We start from the raw sequence: 26307 nt of genomic DNA on the forward strand, positions 1-26307 counted from the left end.
CTGGCATTGCACAGCAGCACCTTCAGGCTATGTGGGTATCCCTTGCTGATTCTAGTATCCGTCCGGACAGGACCAGACCCGGAGGCAGGGATAGTCCTCAGACAACGACTAAACCTGCCTCCTCTGTAATGACATGGTCTGGTCTTAGCGTAACTCCTCCTCCTACCCGTGATCACTGAGATCGGTTGTCCCAGCGCATCCCCCTCCGTGGAACATACCCCAGCCATTTTGTTGGCTGGGACCCACTCCCCGGCAGCCCTGACCCTTCCCCTTAAGAACAAAATAAGACCTTAAAACAATAAAAAACCCCAGAAAACAAAAAACAATACAAATGAAAAACTATAAAAATTACAAATCCATTAAAATCAAACAAATTCCCAACTAAACATCCATCCCACCCCCATCCCCGTCCCCGCATATACAAAAAAATGAAAGGAAAAGGAACATTTTAAAACAAACTCTGCGCCCCTCCGGATCCCCCTGGGTCGCAGCAGCAGTGACAACAACCGTCCCTGTGAGTCCTTCAGGCCCCGCCCCGGGCCAGATGGTGAGTGGCAGGAAGGAGCAGGGCCCTCAGACACCCACACAGGAGAGTCCTCCTGGGCAGCAGAACGCAGCAGTCCCTGTGAGTCCTTCAGGCCCCGCCCCGGGCCAGATGGTGAGTGGCAGGAAGGAGCAGGGCCCTCAGACACTCACACAGGAGAGTCCTCCTGGGCAGCAGAACGCAGCAGTCCTTATGAGGCCTCAGGCCCCGCCCTGGGCCAGATGGTGAGTGGCAGGAAGGAGCAGGGCCCTCAGACACTCACACAGGAGAGTCCTCCTGGGCAGCAGAGCGCAGCAGTCCCTGTGAGTCCTTCAGGCCCCGCCCCGGGCCAGATGGTGAGTGGCAGGAAGGAGCAGGGCCCTCAGACACTCACACAGGAGAGTCCTCCTGGGCAGCAGAACGCAGCAGTCCTTATGAGGCCTCAGGCCCCGCCCTGGGCCAGATGGTGAGTGGCAGGAAGGAGCAGGGCCCTCAGACACTCACACAGGAGAGTCCTCCTGGGCAGCAGAGCGCAGCAGTCCCTGTGAGTCCTTCAGGCCCCGCCCCGGGCCAGATGGTGAGTGGCAGGAAGGAGCAGGGCCCTCAGACACTCACACAGGAGAGTCCTCCTGGGCAGCAGAACGCAGCAGTCCTTATGAGGCCTCAGGCCCCGCCCTGGGCCAGATGGTGAGTGGCAGGAAGGAGCAGGGCCCTCAGACACTCACACAGGAGAGTCCTCCTGGGCAGCAGAGCGCAGCAGTCCCTGTGAGTCCTTCAGGCCCCGCCCCGGGCCAGATGGTGAGTGGCAGGAAGGAGCAGGGCCCTCAGACACTCACACAGGAGAGTCCTCCTGGGCAGCAGAACGCAGCAGTCCTTATGAGGCCTCAGGCCCCGCCCTGGGCCAGATGGTGAGTGGCAGGAAGGAGCAGGGCCCTCAGACACTCACACAGGAGAGTCCTCCTGGGCAGCAGAGCGCAGCAGTCCCTGTGAGTCCTTCAGGCCCCGCCCCGGGCCAGATGGTGAGTGGCAGGAAGGAGCAGGGCCCTCAGACACTCACACAGGAGAGTCCTCCTGGGCAGCAGAACGCAGCAGTCCTTATGAGGCCTCAGGCCCCGCCCTGGGCCAGATGGTGAGTGGCAGGAAGGAGCAGGGCCCTCAGACACTCACACAGGAGAGTCCTCCTGGGCAGCAGAGCGCAGCAGTCCCTGTGAGTCCTTCAGGCCCCGCCCCGGGCCAGATGGTGAGTGGCAGGAAGGAGCAGGGCCCTCAGACACTCACACAGGAGAGTCCTCCTGGGCAGCAGAACGCAGCAGTCCTTATGAGGCCTCAGGCCCCGCCCTGGGCCAGATGGTGAGTGGCAGGAAGGAGCAGGGCCCTCAGACACTCACACAGGAGAGTCCTCCTGGGCAGCAGAGCGCAGCAGTCCCTGTGAGTCCTTCAGGCCCCGCCCCGGGCCAGATGGTGAGTGGCAGGAAGGAGCAGGGCCCTCAGACACTCACACAGGAGAGTCCTCCTGGGCAGCAGAACGCAGCAGTCCTTATGAGGCCTCAGGCCCCGCCCTGGGCCAGATGGTGAGTGGCAGGAAGGAGCAGGGCCCTCAGACACTCACACAGGAGAGTCCTCCTGGGCAGCAGAGCGCAGCAGTCCCTGTGAGTCCTTCAGGCCCCGCCCCGGGCCAGATGGTGAGTGGCAGGAAGGAGCAGGGCCCTCAGACACTCACACAGGAGAGTCCTCCTGGGCAGCAGAACGCAGCAGTCCTTATGAGGCCTCAGGCCCCGCCCTGGGCCAGATGGTGAGTGGCAGGAAGGAGCAGGGCAAAATGTAGATGCCAACAACAAGAATTGGGGGTGATTGGTTTGGGGTTGTTCTTATTTTTATTATGTGTTTTGTGTTTTTTTATATTGTCATTTTGCGTTGTGAGCCGCCCTGAAATCAACAGATGGTGAGCAGTATACAAATTTAATAAATAATAACAATAAAACAAAACAAAATGAAGAAGAGGAAGCAGACTGAACAAATCTTTGCTTGCTCCCTCCAGAAGGATATGAATCTTCGTTGTGGATTAAGAATGAAAATACATGGGAGGAATTTTAATTGTGTAGTTTGAGCAGTTTTACATCCGTGGCTTCATTAATTCAAGTGGTATCATTAGTTTGCCTGCCTTGAGGGCAGATTTGTGTACCTTTGAGGTGGCAAAATGTCGGGGTCCTTTTCAACTCCAATCCCGTGATTCTGTGATTCTATATTAAAGGAATGTAGGAAGGAACTAATAAATTAAATGGAAACATAGCAACTTGTGTGCTCCTGCAATGACTCTTTTGTCTTTTGTCTTTTAACAGGTGCATGAAAAGAAAACAAAGCAACAGGTGAAGCTTTCTCCCTCCAACACAGAGGAAAGCTGCACCTGCTGAATTTCTGCCCATCCTCGAGTTGTCATACGCACAAAAAACCCTCCTAGGGAGAAAGGATTATTATTTTGTTGTTTAGTCGTTTACTCATTCATTATATTTCTTACCCACCCTACTTCACGAGACCACAGGGCACGTTGCAGCAATCTAAATACTCAGTGTACGCAGTATTTAAAATGGTTAAAACAAATCTAGCCAAATGGCTTAAGGTACATCTCAAAGATGAAAAGGTTTATTTCATTTACTTATTTCATTAAAAATTTATACACCACATGATTTTCTGAACTGTTTTGAGGTTCCTTTTTGCTACAAAGAACAAAGCAATAAAGTTCATGGCAAAAACTGTTAAAAGCAACTATTTAGAACATTTTTTTAAAAAATCAGTGATGAATTAAAAATGGGTAGGGCTCCTTGCTCCCTCAGCTGGCAGATAGTGAGAAGGACAAAAACCAGAGTTTAGAGCAGAGTTTTGAATAATAAAATCAAAGAATTGTAGAGTTGGAAGGGACCCCGAGGGTCATCTAGTCCAACCCCTTGAATGCAGGAATCTCAACTAAAGCATCCATGACAGATGGATAGCTAACCTCTGCTTAAAAACCTCCAAGGGAGGAGAATCCACCACCTTCTGAGGAAGACCATTCCACTGCTGAACAGCTCTTCCTGTCAGAAAGTTCTTCCCAATGTTTAGTCGGAATCTCCTTCTTTGTAACTTGAAGTCATTGCTTCAGGTCCTAGTCTCTGGAGCGAAGAAAACAAGCTTGCTCCATCTTCCATGGGACAGCCCTTTAGATGTTTGAAGAGATGGCTCTCATATCTCTTCTCAGTCTCCTCTTTACCAGGCTAAACGTACCCAGCTCCTTCAACCGTTCCTCATCTGACTTGGTTTCCAGACCCTTGATCAACTTGGTTGCCCTCCTCTGCACATCTACCACCTTATCAATCTCCTCCTCAAATCGTGGCACCCAGAACTGGACGGGGTACTCCTGGTGTGGTCTGAGAAAGGCAGAACAGAGCAGTACTATGACTTCCCTTGAACTGGACACTGTCAGGATCTCCGCTCGGCCAAGCTGATAAAGCTCATTTTCCTCCGGCCAAGTCCTCCGACGATAATTAACGACCTAAGCCTATGATGAGGCCTCAGGCACATTCCCGTTCAGCTGAGTTTCCAGCACAGGGAAGTGATGAGATTTATGGCTACATCACTATGCTTTATTTCTTACTACGCAGACAGCAAAGAAATAATCATCCTCTCTCTATGAAAGCAGAGAGCAACTGAAAACAAAGGAACAGGAAACGAGTAAACATCACATCTGTCTCCTGTCTTCCGTGAGACTTCCAACAGCCTGGACTGTATCTGGAATGTAAACAGAGCCTTGTGACTCTAAGCAGCTGCACAGTGGCAAAACAGAAACTAACAGACCCAGCCATGAGAATGAAAAATACTCTGGAACAGTGCTCATGCGATTATGTAGTCACTGTTCCGGAGTATTTTTCATTCTCATGGCTATTATATCAATTCGAAAAAAGATTGGTCAATGAAGAAATTACACATCTTTCTACTTACGAGTGTTTGTTGAACTAATTGGCTGATGAAGAACTGAACGAAACAGTAATTGCTATCCAGAAACACTGTTCATCAGAGTTCAGAGTTGGACATCAGAATTGGACATTTGCTGATTATACAAACCTTTACAAGCTTGATCTCTGCAGGGTAAAGTCTGGCACTGTGACTTATTCAAGGACTTTCAGAGACTTCAGTTTGATAGTTTTGATGTTTTGCATTATTCCATAAAGTTTTCTACACTGTAATTGTTTCTGGCCATTGTGTTGCTTTCGATTTTGCTGAGGCATCATGTCTTCACCTGGCACTTTGTTTAGTTTTAAACTCTCTATCAGATATTTTATCTCTACAGGGGTCACCGCTTGCCACTCTGGTAAATTTGACTGATCGATCATCACCTCTGCATCGGGCGATTGCCCTGTCTGTTCTCCAAAATGTTCAGCGTAGTAATCCACCCAACGTTGTACTGATATGGTGGCGTCTAGTGTTGATCTTGATTCATTCATGCCCTGAGATACCAGAAGCCAAAACTTGTCCTCTCTTTGCTCAGCCACTGCCAGCGCTAGTTCTTGCCACTGGCTTCTCACAAAGCTTGCTTTCTTGTTCTTGAGGATTTTCTTATATGCTACTCTGCTCCTTTCGAGATTTCCTTTATTGGTTTCGGAAGGTTTCCCCCGATAGATTCTAATAGCACTTACCAGATCTTTCTTTGCTTCCTTGCATTGCTCGTCAAACCAACCCCCCTGATTTCCCTGTATACAATTTGTGGCCTTGGCCTTAGCTAAGTAGGGTCTGAAGAGTGTACTGATTTGTTGAGGTGTTTATGAGGCGGTGTTGTAGGCTCTTCATTAAATCACTCTCCAAGAGCCTATGTATTTCATTATTCACCTTCATGTTGGCTATTTGCAGTTTAGTTGCGCTGCAGAAAGCTTGCTGGGGAGACCACGCTTTACAAGGAACTCAGAAATAACTTTATCAAGGTTTTAATAACTAAAACTCCTTTTACACTAAATATATCAACAAGCATGGCCCAACCACCGACCCACCCCCCAGGGTACTGAGAGAGCTAGGTGCTGCTCTTTATATACTATACCCAATTGCTGACACAGCTTAATTATCACAGCTCAGCAACACCTGCTATACTGTTTCACAGCTGTAAAACTGGGTCACATTATTTGCTCTGGCTGTTAAAGACATACACATCTTGTGGAACAATAATGAACCTCCACATTTAAAGAGACCATTCAACACTTCAAAGACCATTTCACTCTTGACATGCCCGAAGATTCGCCAACTGAACACGTTGTCTCTGCAGGGAGCTGACAATCCAGGAAAGGAGCTAAAGTAACTAAAAGCGGGAAATGGTCGCTTTTGGTTCTTACCAACACATCTGCTGTTTTCACTAGGCTGAAAAGTGGTGGTGAAACTATAAAGTAGTCTATGACACTTCCTCCCCTACTGTGTAAAAAGGTAAGTTGGCCCTTAGAGGCGTCAGCTGGGCATCCATTTAATATTAGAAAATCATGCAGAAAAGCCTATTCTAGAAGTTTCAGTCCTTGAGGGTTAACTTTCTTATCCATGGAAGTGCGAGTAAAGTGGAAAATGTCATTCAGATCTATTCCTTGTGATGTTAGGCTTCCTTCTGAGCCATCCCCAATGCAGGCGTTGAAGTCCCCGCATAGTAGAATTCAGGCAGCTGGACATTTAATATTTATTTGCTCTATGAGACTTGTTCAGTTTTATAGTCACAACAAGGCTGTGAGGTCGACTAGGCTGAGAGGCTGTGAGGCTGCATGAATCATTTGCTACCCGGTAAACATTTGTTGCTTGTAGCCAGAGGCCATTGCAAATAGGGCAGAATGCCTATTAGCACAGACATAGAACCATGCATAAACATACTCTCTGTTTAAAATGCAATCAAAATTAAAATGAACCTTAAAACCTCCTGGGTTTTACTCTTTAAGATGTTGTTGTTGTTTAGTCGTTTAGTCATGTCCGACTCTTCGTGACCCCATGGACCAGAGCACGCCAGGCACTCCTGTCTTCCACTGCCTTCCGCAGTTTGGTCAGACTCATGTTTGTAGCTTCGAGAACGCTGTCCAACCATCTTGTCCTCTGTCGTCCCCTTCTTCTTGTGCCCTCAAATCTTGTGCCCTCAGATGTAGCTTGATCAAATCAATGAGTCAGCTTTTCAAACTGAGATTCTCACTGCAGTTGCCAACAGCACAACTTGACACTCTATATACTTATGACTGTTGGATGACTCAGAAAATTGCTGTGTACAGTGGTGCCCCGCAATACGAATGCCTCGCAAGACGAAAAACTCGCTAGACGAAAGGGTTTTGCGTTTTTTGAGCTGCTTCGCAAGACGAATTTCCCTATGGGCTTGCTTCGCAAGACGAAAACGTCTTGCAAGTTTGTTTCCTTTTTCTTAAAACCGTTACAGTAATACAGGGTGCATTGCTTGAAGAGGTGCAGTTGCGACTTGACTTCGAGGAGCAACTTATAGCATGCGGTGTGGTAGCCTTTTTTGAGGTTTTTGAAGACTTTGGTGATTTTTGAAGCTTTCCCAAAACTTCTTTTGCAGCCATTTGGTAAGTTAAACTTTTAAAACTTTTTTGGGGGTTTTTGGATTTTGGGTTGGGGTGTTTGGAATTCAAGGACTTGGTGTTGGGGAGGGGTTTGCAAGAATCTGGAAGCTTGTGTGGGGTTTTTTTTTTTTTGCATTTTTATGATTTTCTGTGACAATTGGGCCACTCTGCTGTTTTTTAAAAAAAAAATTCTGGGTTTGAATTTCTGTGTGGTGGGTGGCTGGGGGAACAGTCGAGGAGGGGTTTGCAAGAATCTGGAAGCTTGTGTGGTTTTTTTCTGAATTTTTATGATTTTCTGTGACCATTGGGCCACTCTGCTGTTTTTTTAAAAAAATTCTGGATTTGAATTTCTGTGTGGTGGGTGGCTGGGGGAACAGTTGAGGAGGGGGTTCTTCAGCAAGAAGCAAAGAGTGGAAGAGGAACCTTCTTCGAGTTGTCCCCCAGAGTCTTAGAAAATGTACTGTACACTTTGTTGATTTTTAAATGTTTTTCTGTCATGTTTAGAAACTTAATTTATTGTTCCTTCAATTTTTGAAATGCTCTTTACAGTATGTGTGACTTTAAAGAGCACTTAATAAACTCTTGTTGTACCAAATTTGGCTTTGTTTGGACTTTTTTTGACCATAGGAACGCATTAATTGAATTTCAATGCATTCCTATGGGATTTCGTGCTTCGCAAGACGAAAAATTCGCTAGACGAAAAAACTCACGGAACGAATTAATTTCGTCTTGCGAGGCACCACTGTATTTTGAAACTAGCTTCCCACATCCAAATCCTGACACACTGAGTACTCACAGGCTATGGCATTGGTAGGCAAACTAAGGCCCGGGGGCTGGATCCAGCCCAATCGCCTTCTAAATCCGGCCAGCGGATGGTCCGGGAATCAAGTGTGTTTTTCCGTGAGTAGAATGTGTGCTTTTATTTAAAATGCATCTCTGGGTTATTTGTGGGGCATAGGAATTCGTTCATATATATTTTTCAAAATATAGTCCGGCCCCCCACAAGGTCTGAGGGACAGTGGACCGGCTCCCTGCTGAAAAAGTTTGCTGACCCCTGGGCTATGGTTTCCAGTGCAGTTTTAAACTCTGCAACTTTAAAGCTCTGGCTTCAGCTCTCCGACGAAGCCTGAACAGTCTCCCAGGGCGAGTGTAATGGTGGATGGGATAGCCAACTGTGGTTTCCCCACTCTCTGGCAACCTTCTGTTGTTTTCCTACCACGTCATTATTTTAATTCCCACCACGTTTTCTCAGTTTGTTTGTTGTCCGCCTGCATAAGGTTGCTGATTGCATAGGAAAAGCGAGGGGAAGTGGCGGTCTCACTGCATATGCGTCATATGTGATGTATTAAAATAGGGCTGGGTAAGAGATTACAGCTGTGTGTTCCAAAACTACAGTGCAGTGCAATTCACCTGGGTTTGACTTCCTGGCCAGTTTCCCCTCTGTTCCGCATTCCTGCCTGATGGGCAGGGAGGAAACTGGAGATAATTTTCCTTCATCGCCCAGCCAATGTGAATATTATTAGGAAGTAAACAAACAAAACTTCCTCAGTGCAGCAGTTTCAGTGTTTGTGAAAATTCCATGACATCACAGCTGATCAGGAAATAGCTGAGTTTTAGTCGGTTTAGCTGTGTGTACATCACAATTCCATGGGTGCAAAGACACAAAATGTGCTATTGGTGGAGAAGTCGGGTTGCTTTTCTTTCTTTCTTTTAAAAAAAGTTTCTAGTCATTATGGTTGCGATGGAATGCTTAAAAGGCAGTGCTTTTTTTCTTTGAAAAAATGTTTAGGGGTACTCTCGTTTTGACTCAAGAAAACCACCATTTTATAGTTCAAATCAGGAAAGATAAATACAGTAAATGGACAAAAGTACAAAGATTCACACAACCTTTAGGGTATGCGTACCCCTGTGTCCCCCCAGAAAAAAAACACTGCTTAAAGGTTTGGGGGCAATGCTTGCTGTAATCTCAGAAGGGTGTCTGCACGCCTCCTTCCAATGAGCAGAACCAGAAGAAAATCGAACTAATTAAAATTACAGAGTACAGTGGAACCTTGGTTTTCGAATGTAATCCGTTCTAGAAGTCCGTTTGACTTCCGAAACGCTCGAAAACTGAGGATCAAAGGGCTAGCTGCAAAGTGAATGGAAAAATAATGAAAAACGTGCCTTAGAAGCCATTCGACTTCCAAGGTGCATTCGAAAACGTAAGCATTCACTTCTTTTAAACAAATACATGTGCATTTGTTCTTTTATTTTCTGGTGATGAACTGGTTAAATGCTACATCCTGATTAAAGTAATGCCTGTCAAGTTCTCTTGTTGTAAAATAAAAACAAAAAAGTAAAAAAGTAAGCATTCACTTCCGGGTTTTCGGCATTTGGCTTCCAAAACGTTTGGCAGCCGAGACGTTTGAAAACCGAGGTTTGAATGTTTTGTTTGTTTGTTTTTTAATGCAGGCCAAAGATGCAAAATGAGAGATGGAAATGTGGGATGTCATGAAAGGCTTAGAGTACAGTGGTACCTCGGGTTACAGACACTTCAGGTTACAGACTCCACTAACCCAGAAATAGTACCTCGGGTTAAGAACTTTGCTTCAAGATGAGAACAGAAATCGTGTGGTGGCAGCGCAGCACCAGTGGGAGGCCCCATTAGCTAAAGTGGTACCTCAGGTTAAGAACAGTTTCAGGTTAAGAACGGACCTCCAGAATGAATTAAGTTCTTAACCCGAGGTACCACTGTACATGTCTGTCCAGAAGTAAATCAAGACTTAATTGTCTCTATCCAGCAAGACAGGTACAGAGAGAAAAACTCCCAGCACTATGACAAATTCCAGCCCCACTTAGTGAGTAAACTAGGCAATTTTTATATTTTGCAAAGATGAGGGAGACTGCTTCCACACTGGGCAATTATTGTGGAGTCATACTTTGATCATATTATTATTTTTTATTATTACTCTGTGACTTTAACCCCTTCCAAAACAGCATTGTCGTTATATCCATTTCTTCTCTTAAAGGTAAAGGACGGTTAAGTCCAGTCATGAACGACTCTGGGGTTGCGGCGCTCATCTCGCTTTACAGGCCGAGGGAGCCGGCGTTTGTCCGCAGACAGTTTTTCCGGAACATGTGGCCAGCATGACTAAGCCACTTCTGGCGAACCAGAGCAGCGCACGGAAATGCCGTTTACCTTCCCGCCGGAGCAGTACCTATTTTTCTACTTGCACTGGCATGCTTTCAAACTGCTAGGTTGGCAGGAGCAGGGACTAAGCAACGGGAGCTCACCCTGTTGCAGGGATTCGAACCGCCAACCTTCTGGTCAGCAACCCCAAGAGGCTGAGTGGTTTAGACCACAGCGCCACCCCCTCTAAACTGCAGTCGAGGGGCAGGAATAATGACTGAGAGTTCACCAAGTGAGGAGAAGTATTTCATAGAATCATAGGCGTGGATGGGAACCCAAGGGTCATCTAGTCCAACCCCCTGCAATGCACAAATCACAGCTGAAGAAGCCCTGACAGTTGGCCATCCGACCTCTGCTTAAAGCCATCAAATAAAGAGAGTCCACCACCTTCCACCTTAAACACGCCCACCAATAATAATAATAATAATAATAATAATATTTACTTATACCCCACCCTCCCTGGCCAGAGCCGGGCTCAGGGCGGCTAACACCGGTAAAATTACAGTAAAAGCATAATAGGGGGAAAAAACAATTTAAAATACAAATTAAAATGCAATTTTAAATGTAGCCTCATTTTAGTAGTAGCCCATAGATCAAAACCATAAGGGGAGGGAAACATAAGGGTCAGACTGAGTCCAAACCAAAGGCCAGGCAGAACAGCTCTGTCTTGCAGGCCCTGTGGAAAGATGTCAAGTCCCGCAGGGCCCTCGTCTCTTGTGACAGAGCATTCCACCAAGTCGGGGCCAGTGCTGAAAAGGCCCTGGCCCTAGTTGAGAGCAATCTAACCACCTTGCGACTTGGGACCTCCAAAATGTTGTCGTTTGTGGACCTTAAGGTCCTCCGTGGGGCATACCAGGAGAGGCGGCCCCGTAGGTACGTGGGTCCTAGGCCGCATATGGTCCCAGTGAAAATCATGCCCCCTTATGTCAACGTTGGGGTCTGAGGAAAAGGCTGGGGCACATCCTCACCATATATTTAAAGCACATTTATAGCCATGGAAAGAATCCTGGGAGTTGTAGTTTTCCCCCCCTCACAGAAAGGGGGTGGGGTGGGGAGTGTTGTGCTTTAATGCACGGGTGTGGAAGTGACCAGAAACTTAACCTGGGATTTCAGAAACCCGAAAGCAGAGTTGCCGTTCCACTTGTGGTCGAAGCAGAACAGCAATGGCTGAGTGCTGCTGAACTAATGCCTGGAAGTACCCACAGAGGTTAAAAGAGACCCAAAGTGGTGCAGCGCTAAAACTGCGAGCACATTTTCAAAGCTAAGCAGGGTCTGGTCTGGTTTCCAATTGGATGGGGGACCGTGTGTCGCAATAGGGCGGGGTTGGACTAGATGTCCCTCAGGATCCCTTCCAATGAGTCTAATTGGGGGATCCCCGAGGATATAGGTACACCTGAGGGTGCGTGTGTGGAGGAGCCACACAGCTCTTGCCGATATGAGGAGGAAACACAGAGAGCAGGCAACGTGGCCAAGTGGGATCTCTTTTAATGCCAGAAGTCCGACGAGAAAAAGAATCACACATAACAACAACAACAACAGGCTCCTAAGTAGCAGGCAAAGAGAACACGTTGTTCCCCTTTCAAATCTGGGCACCCATCCAGCAGGGCCTTCTTCATTTTATTTCATTTCATTTCATTCAATCTGGGTGCTCTCATGCTCAGAGTGGTTTCCCTTCTTGCGCTGAGCAAGAGAACAAATTTCCGGTCGTTTCCTTCAGGTCTCCCTGCAGTCTGGCTCATTTCAAATGTGCGGCAGAAACAAAAGCGTCGCCACTTCAATCCGCTTTAAGTGCAAGTTCATGAGGTAGATCCCAAGCCAGGCCCGGTCAGTAGTAGATCCACCAAGTAAGGCCCACTTGGATCTGAGAGGAAGCGAGGCAGGCCTCAAACCAGGCCTGGGTATCATTGTGCATAGTGCTGAAGAAGCTCACAGTTTTCCGAGTGTGTGGGGTGAAATCCTGAGCGCTGGGCTCACTGGCGCTTCCACAGATAAGTCTGGATGGAGTTGGCGGGGATCTCAGTCAGAATAAGGCCATTCAGGTCGGAAATGGCAAAGGGGACATTGAACCCGGAGCTGAGTAGGGGGAAGGAAGCAAATTAAGAACGTGAGAGGAGGAATAAACAATACTTGGTAGCAGGACTGCATGGGTTGGTATTGAACAATGACAGGGCTTTCTAGGTGGTGGCTCCCTCTATGTGGGATCTCCCTGGTGAGATGGGTCTCCCTCCCTCTCATTATTAACATTGAGGAGTATTTTTTTTAAAAACAACAACAACACATTCCCCCGAACATTTCATGGCTGAAACAGACTGCTCTCAGAAGCCTTGAAATTAGCTTAAGAGGATTTGACTGGTTTTTTAAAAAATGTTTTTACTTTTCTAAATTATCTAATCTCTATTTTGGGGGGGGCAGGGGGGAAACAGTCTCTGTACTGCTCCTATGTTTTGTAACTTTGATTACGTTTCTTCTCCCTGCATACAGATCAGAATGAGTGCTCATTAGTAGCACGTGCTGAAAAACAAGACTGCTCTGGAAGAATAAGGCTGACCTATCTTTTTAAAAAAGGTTGGATTGACATGATATGGTCAACTGTGCTTTCTGAACAGCGCACCTATCAGGCTAGACTCCCCTGCGGTGCCAGACTGCTACACCACTGTGCCGTTTCTCTCTTCGCTTTTATAGTGGACGCTCGGGTTGCAAAAGTGATCCGTGTGGGTTGCATTTTCGCAACCCACAGCGTTCGCAACCTGCATCTGTGCACGACTGGGTTGTGATTCGGCACTTCTGCGCATGCGCAAAGTGTGATTTATCGCTTCTGCGCATGCACGACTGCCGAAACCAGGAAGTAACCCATTCCGGTATTTCCAGGTTTCGACGGTCCGCAACCTGAAAAAACGCAACCTGAAGCGGCTGTAACCCGAGGTATGACTGTACTCTGCTTGCCACTGGCTTCTCTCCCTCTCTCAGTTCCCTGCTTGCAAGATCTGCCCTGTGCCTTCGACCCAAGTGCCCAACACTCACCGGTTAAGAACAACGACCACGGCAGCTCCGTCGGGGCGAAGTACAGCCACGTGCTCCAGGCTACATCCGAAGCCTTTTTGCACCACGCTCAGCCCAATGCGCTGGGAGCCTTCTGGAATAAATTTGCTGTGCAGAGAGAAAGAGAGAGGAAACAGAGAGTCTGATAAGTGCCAGGTCTCAGCCAGGGAGTTCCTCATCAGAGGAAGACCAGGAAAACCTGGCCTTGTGGTAAGCGTTGGGGGTTTATTATTATTATTATTTTGGTAATGATTTTTTTATTAAATCTTTTATTAAACCTTCCAGATTATGTAATAATTCATAATTCCAATCATACATACCGTCTTGGCCCGAATATAAGCTGCACTTTCCCCCCAAAAAAATTCCGACCGTGAAAATTTAAAGTGTTGCTTAAATTCGCAACCTTACCAAAATTGGCTTTTACGATATGGCTGCTAAAACAGACATAAAGTAATACGGAACAAAGAAATGTTTTATTGCCAATTTGTGGGCTTGAGACTGTTGTGCAATTAATTCTAATGTCATCCATCACTTTCCCCGTATTTTACAGTGCAGTATTGATTTTTTATTTGCATTTACGGTGCTACGAACAGGTGTTTAACCCACTGGTGGGTCCTCTCTAGAACCCGTAGGATTCTCTTCTACATTTGCCGTTTGCAGGTGTGAGTGCCTGCGGAATAGCAATTTGTGATTTTAGCTACTGTTTTCCAAATACAGTGGTACCTCGGGTTAAGTACTTAATTCGTTCCGGAGGTCCGTACGTAACCTGAAACTGTTCTTAACCTGAAGCACCACTTTAGCTAATGGGGCCTCCCGCTGCCACGCCACCGGAGCACGATTTCTGTTCTCATCCTGAAGCAAAGTTCTTAATCTGAAGCACTATTTCTGGGTTAGCGGAGTCTGTAACCTGAAGCGTATGTAACCTGAAGCATATGTAACCCGAGGTACCACTGTACTAGATATATGGCATATGGTAAAATAAAACCACTATTTTATTCCCTGAATTTAATTTTCTTTTCTTTTCCTCTCCAATTTTAAGGGAGCAGCTTAAATTCAGGTACTGTCTTTTTTCTCTCCCCCCGCCCTTAAATTTTAAAGACGCGGCTTATTTGCGGGTGCGGCTTGTAATCGAGCCAATACGGTATCATTTTGTTGTTGTTACACATTTTCTTCTTGACTTCCTGTCGCCCCTTCCCTGGTAATTTTTTATTATACCCCCTTAGTAGCTGCAAACACATCTATATTTATTTTCTAAGCTCCCAAAGTCCATTCTCTACGTTCTTCCGTTGCTCCTATCTCAAAGCCTGAACGTGATTTCGTATAAGAATGATAGTCTGATAGGTAATCCAGTAAGCGCTGGTTGGGTGATTTGAACCCAGGACCCAGGCCAGGCCTCTAACCAGTACACCACAGGGGCAGCAAACACGCCAGCTCCAGGCATCATCATCTCACCTGAAGTGACCCATGTGGTAGAACATCGGCTGCTTATAGAAAATATCGTTGCCCGCATCCACGATGATGGGGCTGTCCACAAAGTTCTTGACCCAGTTGGGTCCGCCTTCCAGATCCAAGGCCAGGTTCCAGTCGATCCAGCCCGTGACGTGTTGGTTAAGGTTCTGTAAGGAGAAGCTGCTAGGTTTTAACTGCAAAGAGTCAGAAGGGTCATCTGTGGCTCTGATCTGGTGGAACGCTCTGTCACAAGAGACTAGGGCCCTGCAGGACTTGACATCTTTCCGCAGGGCCTGCAAGACAAAGCCGTTCCACCAGGCCTTTGGCCAAGGCACAGTCTGGCCCCCTCCTTTGGTAATCTTCACAGAACTCTAGCCCAATGGTTGCCATCAATTTGATTAGAATTAATTTTATAATGAAATGATTTTAGAATGTTGTTTTTTTATTGTTGTTAGCCGCCCTGAGCCCGGCTTCAGCTGGGGAGGGCGGGATATAAATAAAATTTATTATTATTATTATTATTACTATTATTATCTAATCCAAACCCCTGCAATGCAGGAATCTTTTGCCCCATGTGAGGCTCGAACTCACAACCCTGAGATCAAGAGTCTCGCGCGCTGCTAACTGGAGGGGAGAGGAGAGAAGGAGCCAGGGCGGCCCAAACCACCCCCCCACCCCGGCCACCACAGGTCCTACCGCCAAGATGTTGCGGCTGTACTGGTTCCCCCGATCCCAGGAGCCGAGGACCACGTCCCTCTCCCAAAAGTGTGACCCGGCGCAGGCTTCGGTGGAGATAATGAAGTAATCCGGGAAGAGCTGTTGGGTGATTCCTACTGTGCTGGCGATGGGGGCAATGAAGTCCAGGTACCAGTGGACGCCAATGCCGTGGACGTAACGGTGAGCCGGGCTGTCTCCGCTCAGCACCTAGCAGAAGAAGAGAAGGAAGCGTCAGTTGATCATCGAGCCTGGGGGAAGAAATTCACACGGACAGAGAAAGAAACGGAACAGCAACGTCAGGACGTCACGTCCGGCAACCCGCAATTTTCGTTGGCACCTCTGATTACTGCCAACCTCTGTAGGGGAAGAAGGGGGGCATATTAATTCAAAAAAACAAAAAACCTGCAGGTGGAAGAATCATTTACAGTGGTACCTCGCAAGACGGAAAACTCGCAAAACGAAAGGGTTTTTGGTTTTTTGAGTTGCTTCGCAAGACGATTTTCCCTATGGGCTTGCTTCGCAAGACGGAAACGTCTTGCAAGTTTGTTTCCTTTTTCTTAAAACCGTTAATACAGTTGCGAGGAGCAACTCATAGCACGCGGTGTGGTAGCTTTTTTTGAGGTTTTTGAAGACTTTGGTGATTTTTGAAGCTTTTCCAAAACTTTCCCGACACCGTGCTTCGCAAGACGAAAAAAACCGCAAGACGAAAAAACTCGCGGAACGAATTAATTTCGTCTTGCGAGGCACCGCTGTAAAAACATACACATTATTATTATTATTATTATTATTATTATTATTATTATTACGCAGGGGGGAATCACATTCAAAAACATGTTCAAGTACCGTATTGGCCCAAATATAAGCCGCACCCACAAATAAGCTGCACCTTCAAAATTGAAGGGGAGAAAAGAAAAAGAAAATAATACCCAGGCTGCTTCCTGGGGGAGCTTTGCTGACAACATAAGGTTGCGAATATAAGCCACACTTTAACTTTTCACAGTCAGAATTTGGGAGGAAGGGTGGGGAAAACGTGGCTTATATTCAGGCCAATACGGTACATATCTTTTTTTCCCCTTTCCTTAACGTGTGCGCCGCTCTAGCCCCGCCACATTGTGGTAGAGGAGGACTGCTTTGCTCTACCACAAAGTGGCACGGCTAGAGCAGCTGGCTCTTATTTTTCTTCCTTTGCTTGACGTGCCGGCCGCTCTAACCGTGCTGCTTTGTGGTCGAGCAAAGCTGTTCTCCTCTACTACAAGGTGGCGCTTTGGTGTGATCCACCAATGCAGGTCTACAACAAAGTAGCCCGGCTAGAGCGGCTCACACGGCAAGGCAATAAGGGAAAACAACAACAACTATTAATAATAATAATAATAATAATAATAATAATAATAATAATATTATTATATTTATACTTTAAAAACCGGGCTCAGGGCGGCTAACAGCAAATATAAAACAATGATTAAAATGCGACTTAAAAACAACATAAAAACACATAATGCAGTATCAATGTCAATAAAATTCAAAAATTCAGGGTCATTTTTTTGCGGGGGGGGGGTGTGACCCAGTCAGAAAACATCAAATGATCACCAGGGCTAACTGGCCAAGTTTGTCCTACTAGGGCCAGCAAGGAGACCAGGGAAGAGTATAAATGTGGGGTCCCAGAAGGGTATCTTCATAAAAAAAGGAAAGGGGAAACGTAACAGAGAATCAGGCTAATTCAAATTGAAGGCCAGGTGGAATAGCTCTGTCTTACAGGCCCTGAGGAAGGAGATCAAGTCCTTCAGCTCTAGCAGTGCTACTTTCACACCAAAACACCTCCAGTGGGCCGAAAGCAGCAGTGGCGGGGGGGGGGGGACAGGCAGGGGAGGGCATAGCTGTCAAGCGTCCCTTATATAGCGGGACAGTCCCTTATCCCAGCGCCATGTCCCGCTGCTGTCCCTTATTGATGATGTCCCTTAAATTTTCCGGGTTTCAAAGGAAGCAGCCCCTCTCCCTCCCTGCCGGCCAGGGAGGAGAAAGGCTCCAACTGTGTTGCTTGGCTGCGTTGCTCACGCAATAAGGAGTCTAAGAACGACTGGGGGGTGGAGCTTGCATGCCTTGTGCTGATCAAATCGGCCGCATTGCCTGGGGACTCGCCTTTGCTCAGCGCTTCCCAGCGGAGAGGTGATGGTGGTTTTCCTTGCTGCATCCCCTTTGCCGGGTTGCTGCGCTGTGGGAACCACCGCTTAAGGCTTCGTTTGGCTGCTGGCTGGGCTTTCTGCCTTTGGCTCGGAGGGGCTCAGAAGTTGAACATACCTGTGCTGGGGAAATCCCTTATTTTGCCTGCTGATCCCTTATTTTTGAGGCTGCTGGTCCCTTATTTTCAAATCCGTAAGTTGACAGCTATGGGGGAGGGAGCTTACTGGCACCTCCTTTTTTCAAATAAAACACCGTGCGGTACTCACCACTTTGGCCCAGCTAGGCAAATGTATGCGGTTGTCATCCAGGATTATGAGCCGGATATCCTTGTAGGAGCTGTTTGCCAGGGCAGGACCCAGATCCAGAGCAATAAAGTCCCGCTGCTGCTCAGCTGTGAAGCCCAGACACTGGAAGGGGTAGTTTTCCAGAAGCCCCGCAGTAGGTTCATTTTCCGCCGTCACCGCCCAGAAGGTCACATTCCGCTTGGCGTATTCATCCAGGAACCTGGCAGAGGGACGGGGGGAATATACCTGTTGCTTTAAGTGAGACTGCCTTGAAACCTTCGATTCTGAGCAGCGACACTAAGGTATAAATCTGTGGTGCGACTGCCTTTGGAATGCCGTGTTCGGTTCTGGTCGCTTCAGAAACAATACTGTAGGGTTGGAAAAGGTTCAGGGGAAAAGGGTAACGGAAATGAGGAAGAAGCAATTGTTTGGGACCTTTTAGTTTGGAGAAAAGACAGATGTTTATGAAATTTACACCTGGCATGGGGTAAGTGGGCAGAGCAAAGCTTTTCTCCCTCCTTCCTATCAGAAGAACTTGTGAACGTTCAATGAAGGTTAAAAGCTGGAAGTTTGAGGTGAGGACAGATAAAAAAAAAGGACTTATTCATGCAGGGCTAATGATGGAGCTTGCTCCTACACCAGGCAGTGACCGGCCATCAACCTACATGGCTTTAAAAGAGGATTAGGCCAATTCAAGGTGAAGGTTGCAAATGGCTAGCAGCCACAATGGCTAAGATTGCAGACAGGAGGCAACAGCCAGGCTGGCCCAACTCAAAAAAACTACGTAGATGGGTAAGGTAAAGGTAAAGGGATCCCTGACCATTAGGTCCAGTCGTGGCTGACTCTGGGGTTGCGGCGCTCATCTCGCTCTACAGGCCAAGGGAGCCGGCGTTTGTCCGCAGACAGTTTTTCCAGGTCATGTGGCCAGCATGACTAAGCCACTTCTGGCAAAACCAGAGCAGCACACGAAACGCCGTTTACCTTCCCGCCAGAGTGGTACCTATTTATCTACTTGCACTTTGACGTGCTTTCGAACTGCTAGGTTGGCAGGAGCAGGGACCGAGCAACGGGAGCTCACTCCATCGCGGGGATTCGAAGCGCCAACTTTCTGATCAGCAAGTCCTAGGCTCTGTGGTTTAACCCACAGCGCCACCCGCGTCCACGTAGATGGGTAGTACGTGGCTGTTTTCTTTCTTTCTTTCTACCAGGCCTAGAGACTACTCTCTCTCTCTGTGTGTTTAAATGAAAGCTCACAGCCCCTGGCCAATGAAGGCCCTCGCACACATGCCATGGCTGGCAGCCTCTGGACTAGATAGCCAAGGGCTTTGGCTTAGCACGAGGCAGCTTCGTACGTCCATCCTCACAACAAGGTCGGTCAGACTGAGAGACTCAGCGAATGGGCCAAGCCTTCCCAGTGAGGATGTGAATCCTGGTCTCCCAGAGTCCAGCACCATGAATCCACGCTCAGTGGTGGAGGAAGGGGGGGTGCGGTCTGCCCCAGGTGTCATCAGTGGAGGGGGGGGCAACAAAATGAGTTTTTAAAAAATTGGACTCATGAAACTTTTTAGGAGTGACGTGGTGGCTTAGACGCCTGCAGGATCTGCGCTGCCTGAAAAGGCAGCGTGGGACTTGCGTCTGCCTACCGCCTCTCCCTCAGCCACCCTATAGCTGAGGTGGAGGCGGCGGAGAGGCTTGCCCTGTCCGCATGGTCACGGATCGCCCTTCCACCGGCGGCAGGACACATCCCCGCACCAGGCACCCGAGCGGCTAGCTACGCCACTGTCCACGCTCTCTCTCTCATCTTCGGTCCCTTCCCTCCGCTAATACCGATTTTACCTGACAAAATAGTTGGCCCACGCCTTGTGGTACCGGTCTCCCGCCTGCCCTTTGAGGGACCCCTTCCCTTTCCACGCATTGCTGGTTTTCATCCAAAGCGGAGAGGACCATGGGCTGGCCATAAGGGATAAGGGTTTCTTAGACATAGCCTTGGCACGGTGAACGAGGGGGATCTGTGGGTAGAAAGAGAGCAAGGAACCGGTGAGGAAGATTTCAGACAACAGGAGCTGAAGCTCCGGTTATTCCTTCAAAAGGTGCAACTCGTTTGATTACAGCTCAAGGCCGGAAGGACGTCTCTGCATATTCTAGAGCAAATCCTTTTAAAACCATTTTTGGGGTTGTTGCCATATCATCATAATCATCATCAGGTTCTACTGGTCAAACCAAATACCGGTTATAGCGAAAAACAAAGAAAGAAAGAAACGACGGGTCTCACAAACATAATATAGCTCATATGATGAAAACAAATGGCAGAAAACTTAGGGCACCAGACAGGACTCTTGGGCTTTCCTGAGTTGAGAAGCTTTTATTGCAAACTTTGCTGTGTTAAACATAACCGGTTTGTTTGAACTGAAGGCAGCAGGGAATTGATTTTATCAACTGGCCGCCGTATCTGAAAAATAAAGTCCCACTGCAGGTCATCCAGGGAGAGGGTGGCCCAGAGACAATAAGAGTTGAATTTCAGCAACATCTGGAAGGCCAAAGATGTTCCCCGCACCTGATATAAATTAAATAAACACCGACAACTGGGAAATACTGGCTTGCGAGCGCTCCAATTGGAGAACAGCCTTTACCAAAGGTATCATGGGCTTTAAAGATGCTCAAACTCAGGACGAAAAGGAGAAACGTGCTAAGAGGAAGGCACGCTTGGCAAACCCTCACCGTGATCAACTCCCGCCCGGAAACCTATGTCCCCACTGTGGAAGGACGTGTGGATCCAGAATTGGCTTCCACAGTCACTTGCGGACTCACTGTTAAAACCGTGTTTATGGAAGACAATCTTACTTGGCTACGAGGGATCGCCAAAGAAGAATATAAATTAAGCAAGATAAACGACACAGGCCTCTGCCCACAAGGGAGGAAGGCTGCAGCCGCCACCCCCTGCCTGCCAACCCCCCGCCACCTCCGCGGCCGCCCCACTCACTTTCAGTTTGATGTCCTCGTGAACCAAGCTGAAGCTCTTCAGCTCAAAGTCGTACGGCGAGTCGGCATAAGAGTAAGGGCGCACGGAGAAGTCGCAGCTTGCCATGGGCATGCGCAACAGGTTGTACTCAATTCCTGCAGGTGTGGAGGGAGAGAAGACCACCTTATACCAAGTCAGAGCACCGATCCATCAAGCTGAGTGCTGCATCAAGCTACAGGTGAAACTCGGAAAATTAGAACATCGTGGAAAAGTTCATTTATTTCAGTTATTGTTGTCGTTTAGTCATGTCCGACTCTTCGTGACCCCATGGACCAGAGCACGCCAGGCACTCCTGTCTTCCACTGCCTCCCACAGTTTGGTCAAACTCATGCTGGTAGCTTCGAGAACACTATCAAACCATCTTGTCCTCTATCGTCCGTTTCTCCTTGTGCCCTCATCTTTCCCAACATCAGGGTCTTTCCCAGGGAGTCTTCTCTTCTCATGAGGTGGCCAAAGTATTGGAGCCTCAGCTTCAGGATCTGTCCTTCCAGTGAGCTTTATTTCAGTAATTCAACTTAAAAGGTGAAACTAATATAAGACTCATGACATGCAAAGCGAGGTCCAATATTGGTCTATTTGCAATCCTTGTTTTGCTGATTTTGTTTAATATTCTAATTTTCTGAGATTGTTAATTTGGGGTTTTCATCAGCTGTACGCCATGATCATCACAATTATAACAAATAAAGGCTTGACATATCTCGCTTTGCATGTCATGAGTATATCTCATATATTAGTTTCACCTTTTAAGTTGAATTACTGAAATAAATGAACTTTTCCACGATATTCTAATTTCCCGAGTTTCACCTGTATATTCTATCTTTATCACCAAACTCCGGATATAATTGCACATTGTATTAATTAACATTATTTTTTAATATATTAGTGGCCATGTGATAATTTTAGCTTATAAATTTTATTATTTAATGTCTTAACTTGTATATTGAGGTACTTTTATAGCTCTGTAGCTGAGTAGGTAATGTCTTGATAATATAAATGTTTTAAGTTTTTTGTATCAATCCAGTATATTTTCTTTTAACTGTTGAATGATTCTGTGTACATTGCGGCAGCCTTTGGCTATGTGCAATAAAACTGACTGACTGACTATGAGTCTCCTGGAAGCTGCTGGACTCCAGCTCCCACCAACCCCCAGCCAGCATGGCCAATGGGCAGGGCTGATGGGAGTTGTAGTTCCATAACGTCTGGAGGACCATAGCTTCCCTGGTCTACTCCAATCAGCAGCCACTCTTCCAGGATCTCTCTCAGCCCTTCTACCCAAGTAGAAATGTTGGGAACTCAGCCTTCTGCATGCAGAGCCTCTGATCTCTAGGGCTGGATTAACCATTAAGCAAAATAGGCACATGCTTAGGGCATCACGGGAAAGGGGGCACCATGTAAATTTCCCATTGCCTAATTTTTAACATTAACGGTCACAGATTGCTCGGCTGAGCGTTCATTTTCTCAGCTGGAGTGTATCAAAAAATTCCAGCAGAACTACTATGCAATAAGGCAGCTGGATGCCTCGTCTCTACTAAGTATAGAAGCAGATGTGTTACATAAGGATCTGATCAAAGACTTTGCAATTAGAAAAAGCAGAATTTTTAAAAAATATAAATAAAGTGGAAGTATAAAAAAACAAACATTATTCCCCATCTTACTGTCTGTTTTGTTTTGGGGGAAAAAAAACCTACTGTATTTTTCGCTTCATAAGAAGCACCTGACCATAAGACGCACCTAGTTTTTAGAGGAGGAGGAAAGGGGCAAAGCCCCGTTTTTGGGGGGATCCGCTCACATTTGTGCAGCTGCTTTTGAAAAGGGGAGGCTTTTGCAGCCTCCTTTTTTGAGGATCAGCTCAAAGTTGAGCTTACCATATTTTTCGCTCTACAAGACGCATCAGACCACAAGACGCACCTAGTTTTTGGAGGAGGAAAACAATAAAAAAAATATTCTGAATCTCAGAAGCCAGAACAGCAAGAGGGATCGCTGTGCAGTGAAAGCAGCAATCCCTCTTGCTGTTCTGGCTTCTGGGATAGCTGCGCACCCTGCATTCGCTCCATAAGAAGCACACACATTTCCCCTTACTTTTTAGGAGGGAAAAAGTGAGTCTTATAGAGCAAAAAATACGGTACTTTGCAAAGGGAAAAAATCCGGTTTTTATGGGGTTCAACTCACAGTTCTGCAACTTCTTTAGGAAAGGAAAGGGAGCCATTTCTACAGTTTCCAGACAGATAATCTAATCAGCCAGTCACATGTCGCTGGGAAACAAACAGCCTCTGTCTGCAGAACAGTCAACAATGGAGGCCTGGGCAAGGGAGCAGGGCCAGAAAGGGAGCCAGCGATCGACCACACATTCGCTCCATAAGACGCACAGACATTTCCCCAAACTTTTTAGGAGGAAAAAAGTGCGTCTTATGGAGCGAAAAATACGCTATTCTACAATTTATTGTTATCTGTATTTTGAATTAGATATATATGGAGGGCACCAAAGCTTTGAAGTGCTTGGGACCTCTAAAGATCATGAGGCCGGAGGAACATTGCCTGGCTGTGAAGGCCACTCCCTGCAAGGTCTTTTTCACCTGGTCTAGGGGGCGAGGCCCAGCCTCACCAGCCCTACTGAAGAGGCTGCTCATGAGGCCGGGGAAACATCGCCCGGCTATTGTTTTATTGATTGATTTACTTAATATGCTGTAAACCACTTTGAGATTTTTATTAAAACTATAAAGCATGAGGTTCCTAGTTCTAGGGGAATTGTTGCTGAATCTGGTTCAATGGACTTCTGCCCACCATCCTGGGCTCCGCAGCCCCTCTGATCCCCCCAGCTCAGAGCCAGGAACCAGGTCTGGATCCTTAGCTGTTGACAATGTAGCCTCAGACCCAAAGACCTGGTCACTGCTGGATGGATCCAGCCCTTTCCCTGGTCTCCCCAAGTGCTGATTGCCCCAACCCACTCCAACCACCAGTCCCTGAGCCCTTACCTTCATCTGAGAAGTAGGAACGCAGCAGATTCTCCTGGGTTTCTGGTGTCAGAGAGTAGACATTTATGCCAACCGAGTCAGTGATGGAGCCCCCAAAGCCTTTGATGATTTGGTACCGCTGGGCCACCTCCAGAACCAGGACCAGGGCTGAGTGGCAGAAATACAGAAGGAATGAAGGGTGTGCTTTCAGCAGGAGTGAGACACCCACCAGGGCCTTTTCAGTACTGGCTCCCTGGTATGCCATCATTATTACCTTTCCAAGGGAAAACATTCGTGTTTAGCCAGGCTTATAGAATTGTAGATTAGGAAGGAAACCCCAAGGGAAATCTAGTCCAATGCAGAAATCTCAACTAAAGCATCTATGACAGATGGCTATCTAACCTCTGCTTGAAAACCTCCAAGGAAGGAGAGTCCATCACCTCCCGAGGGAGACTGCTCCACTGTCAAACAGTTCTTGCTGTCAGAAAGTTCTTCCTGATGTTTACTTGAAATATCCTTGTAACTTGAAGTCATTGGTTGAGTGCTACCCTTCTGAGCAGGAGAAAACAAGCCTGCTTCATCTTCCACGCGGCAGCCCTTTAGATATTTGAAGATAGCTATCCTATCTACTCTCTGGACTCAGCTCCATAAGTCAAGAAACAACGCTTTGAATGCGTCATAAACATGCAACAGCAGATGGCACCAGAGAGCAGAAAATTTTTCCATGTGATTTTTACATAGGGTTTTTCTTTTTCTTTTGTTATGGCTACTTAATTTCTGACTTATTGATAGCATTCCCCCACCCTAGCTTACAAACTATCCCAACTCTCTGATTCTCTCACACCCAGAGGACTCCAAAAAGTCACCAGCGCTTTCATGCAAAGCCGTCACTTCCCCGAAGCCTCTTGGGTCAAGGAAGTCTTGACCTGCCGGCCAAAAGGAGGGAGCCAGCCTCATTTCTCTTGGAAGGGAAGTTCCAACAAATGCTGCTTGTTCATGTGAAACTGCAGCTGTTGTTCATAAAGCAAATATTCAAGGCTGTATGCAAAGTGGGCCAGTGTCATCTTCATGTCAATGTCATCTTAATTTGGGGGAAGTCAAATCACTATACAGAGAGATTTAATAATGCAGGGGGGGAGATAGGATAGAATATTTTAGATTTTCTCCTCTTTGTTGTTTATTCGTTTAGTCGTGTCCGACTCTTCGTGAACCCATGGACCAGAGCACGCCAGGCACTTCTGTCTTCCACTGCCTCCCACAGTTTGGTCAAACTCATGTTCTTAGCTTCGAGAACACTGTCCAACCATCTCGTCCTCTGTCGTTCCCTTCTCCTTGTGCCCTCCATCTTTCCCAACATCAGGGTCTTTTCCAGGGAGTCTTCTCTTCTCATGAGGTGGCCAAAGTCTTGGAGCCTCAGCTTCAGGATCTGTCCTTCCAGTGAGCACTCAGGGCTGATTTCCTTCAGAATGGAAAGGTTTGATCTTCTTGCAGTCCACGGGACTCTCAAGAGTCTCCTCCAGCACCATAATTCAAAAGCATCAATTCTTCGGCGATCGGCCTTCGTTATGGTCCAGCTCTCACTTCCATACATCACTTCCATAAACCCCTTCATGGATCACTGCCTTGCCGTGGCGAAGGGGCTTGAATAACTCAGAGAAGCTATGAGCTATGCTGTGCAGGGCCACCCAAGATGGACAGGTCATAATGGAGAGTTTTGACCAAATGTGATCCACCTGGAGCAGGAACTCGGCAAGCCACTCCAGTATCCCTGCCAAGAAAACTCCATGGACAAAGACAACAGGCATTTTCCCCTCTAGATTTGTGTAATTAGTTTTATGTACATAATAGCAAAGTTTTACGTGAAGCAATAAATGAGAAAGAAAAAGAAAAAAACAAACAAAAAGGGGTACCTGGGGTGGTCGTTTTCCCCTGGAATTTCCCTTCGCTGCGCTCCATCCGGCTAGTGGACTTGCTGCTTTCGTACTTGACGAAGTAGCCGGCCGGCGGAAGGGAAACCGGGTCCTGCGTGTCGCAATAGGTGCTGTTGCAGACGCAAACCATCGAGTCCCAGCCAAAGAACTTTGGGATGCAGGGCCGGCTACCTGGATGGGATAAGGAAGAGGTCAGTTGTTGGGTGGGGCAGAGCAAGACCCACATCTTCACTCCAAGGCCCTCCAGGAAAGACAGATGTGGAAGGAGGACAGGGCAGCCCTTGCAAGGGGACTCAGCATGGGAAAAAACCCCAAAATGATATATCATACTGGTCATGCTATGTGATCTGATGGTGAATTTGGGGTGACCCAATGTAAAAATCCTGAGGATCCATGGGCTTTTACCTCCCCGCTCTCAGGCAGCCTCCTTTGTCGCTAGCCTCCCTTATCTCCCTCCCGATCCCTTACTGATCAGCTGCTTCCTTTC

The 26307-nt window shown here is 47.2% G+C and overlaps 1 protein-coding gene across 2 annotated transcripts in view; it reads right to left on the minus strand.

Annotated features, from left to right (window-relative positions):
• Positions 1-11720: 11720 nt before the first annotated feature.
• LOC308464954 (lysosomal acid glucosylceramidase-like) overlaps positions 11721-26307 on the minus strand; it is a 38068-nt gene continuing 23481 nt past the window's right edge. For both annotated transcript variants that reach the window (XM_080984691.1, XM_080984692.1), the window contains exons 3-11: positions 25800-25991; positions 23911-24057; positions 20900-21033; positions 19756-19928; positions 17902-18139; positions 15437-15664; positions 14744-14907; positions 13274-13399; positions 11721-12325 (exon numbers count right to left, since the gene is read on the minus strand). In XM_080984691.1, the coding sequence (XP_080840817.1) occupies positions 12223-12325; positions 13274-13399; positions 14744-14907; positions 15437-15664; positions 17902-18139; positions 19756-19928; positions 20900-21033; positions 23911-24057; positions 25800-25991 (1505 nt within the window). In that variant the 3' untranslated portion in view covers positions 11721-12222. The remainder of the gene's footprint in view (positions 12326-13273; positions 13400-14743; positions 14908-15436; positions 15665-17901; positions 18140-19755; positions 19929-20899; positions 21034-23910; positions 24058-25799; positions 25992-26307) is intronic.

Source organism: Podarcis pityusensis (genome assembly GCF_964106645.2).
Source record: "Podarcis pityusensis genome assembly, chromosome: 16".
In the NCBI taxonomy this organism is placed as follows: Eukaryota; Metazoa; Chordata; class Lepidosauria; order Squamata; family Lacertidae; genus Podarcis; species Podarcis pityusensis.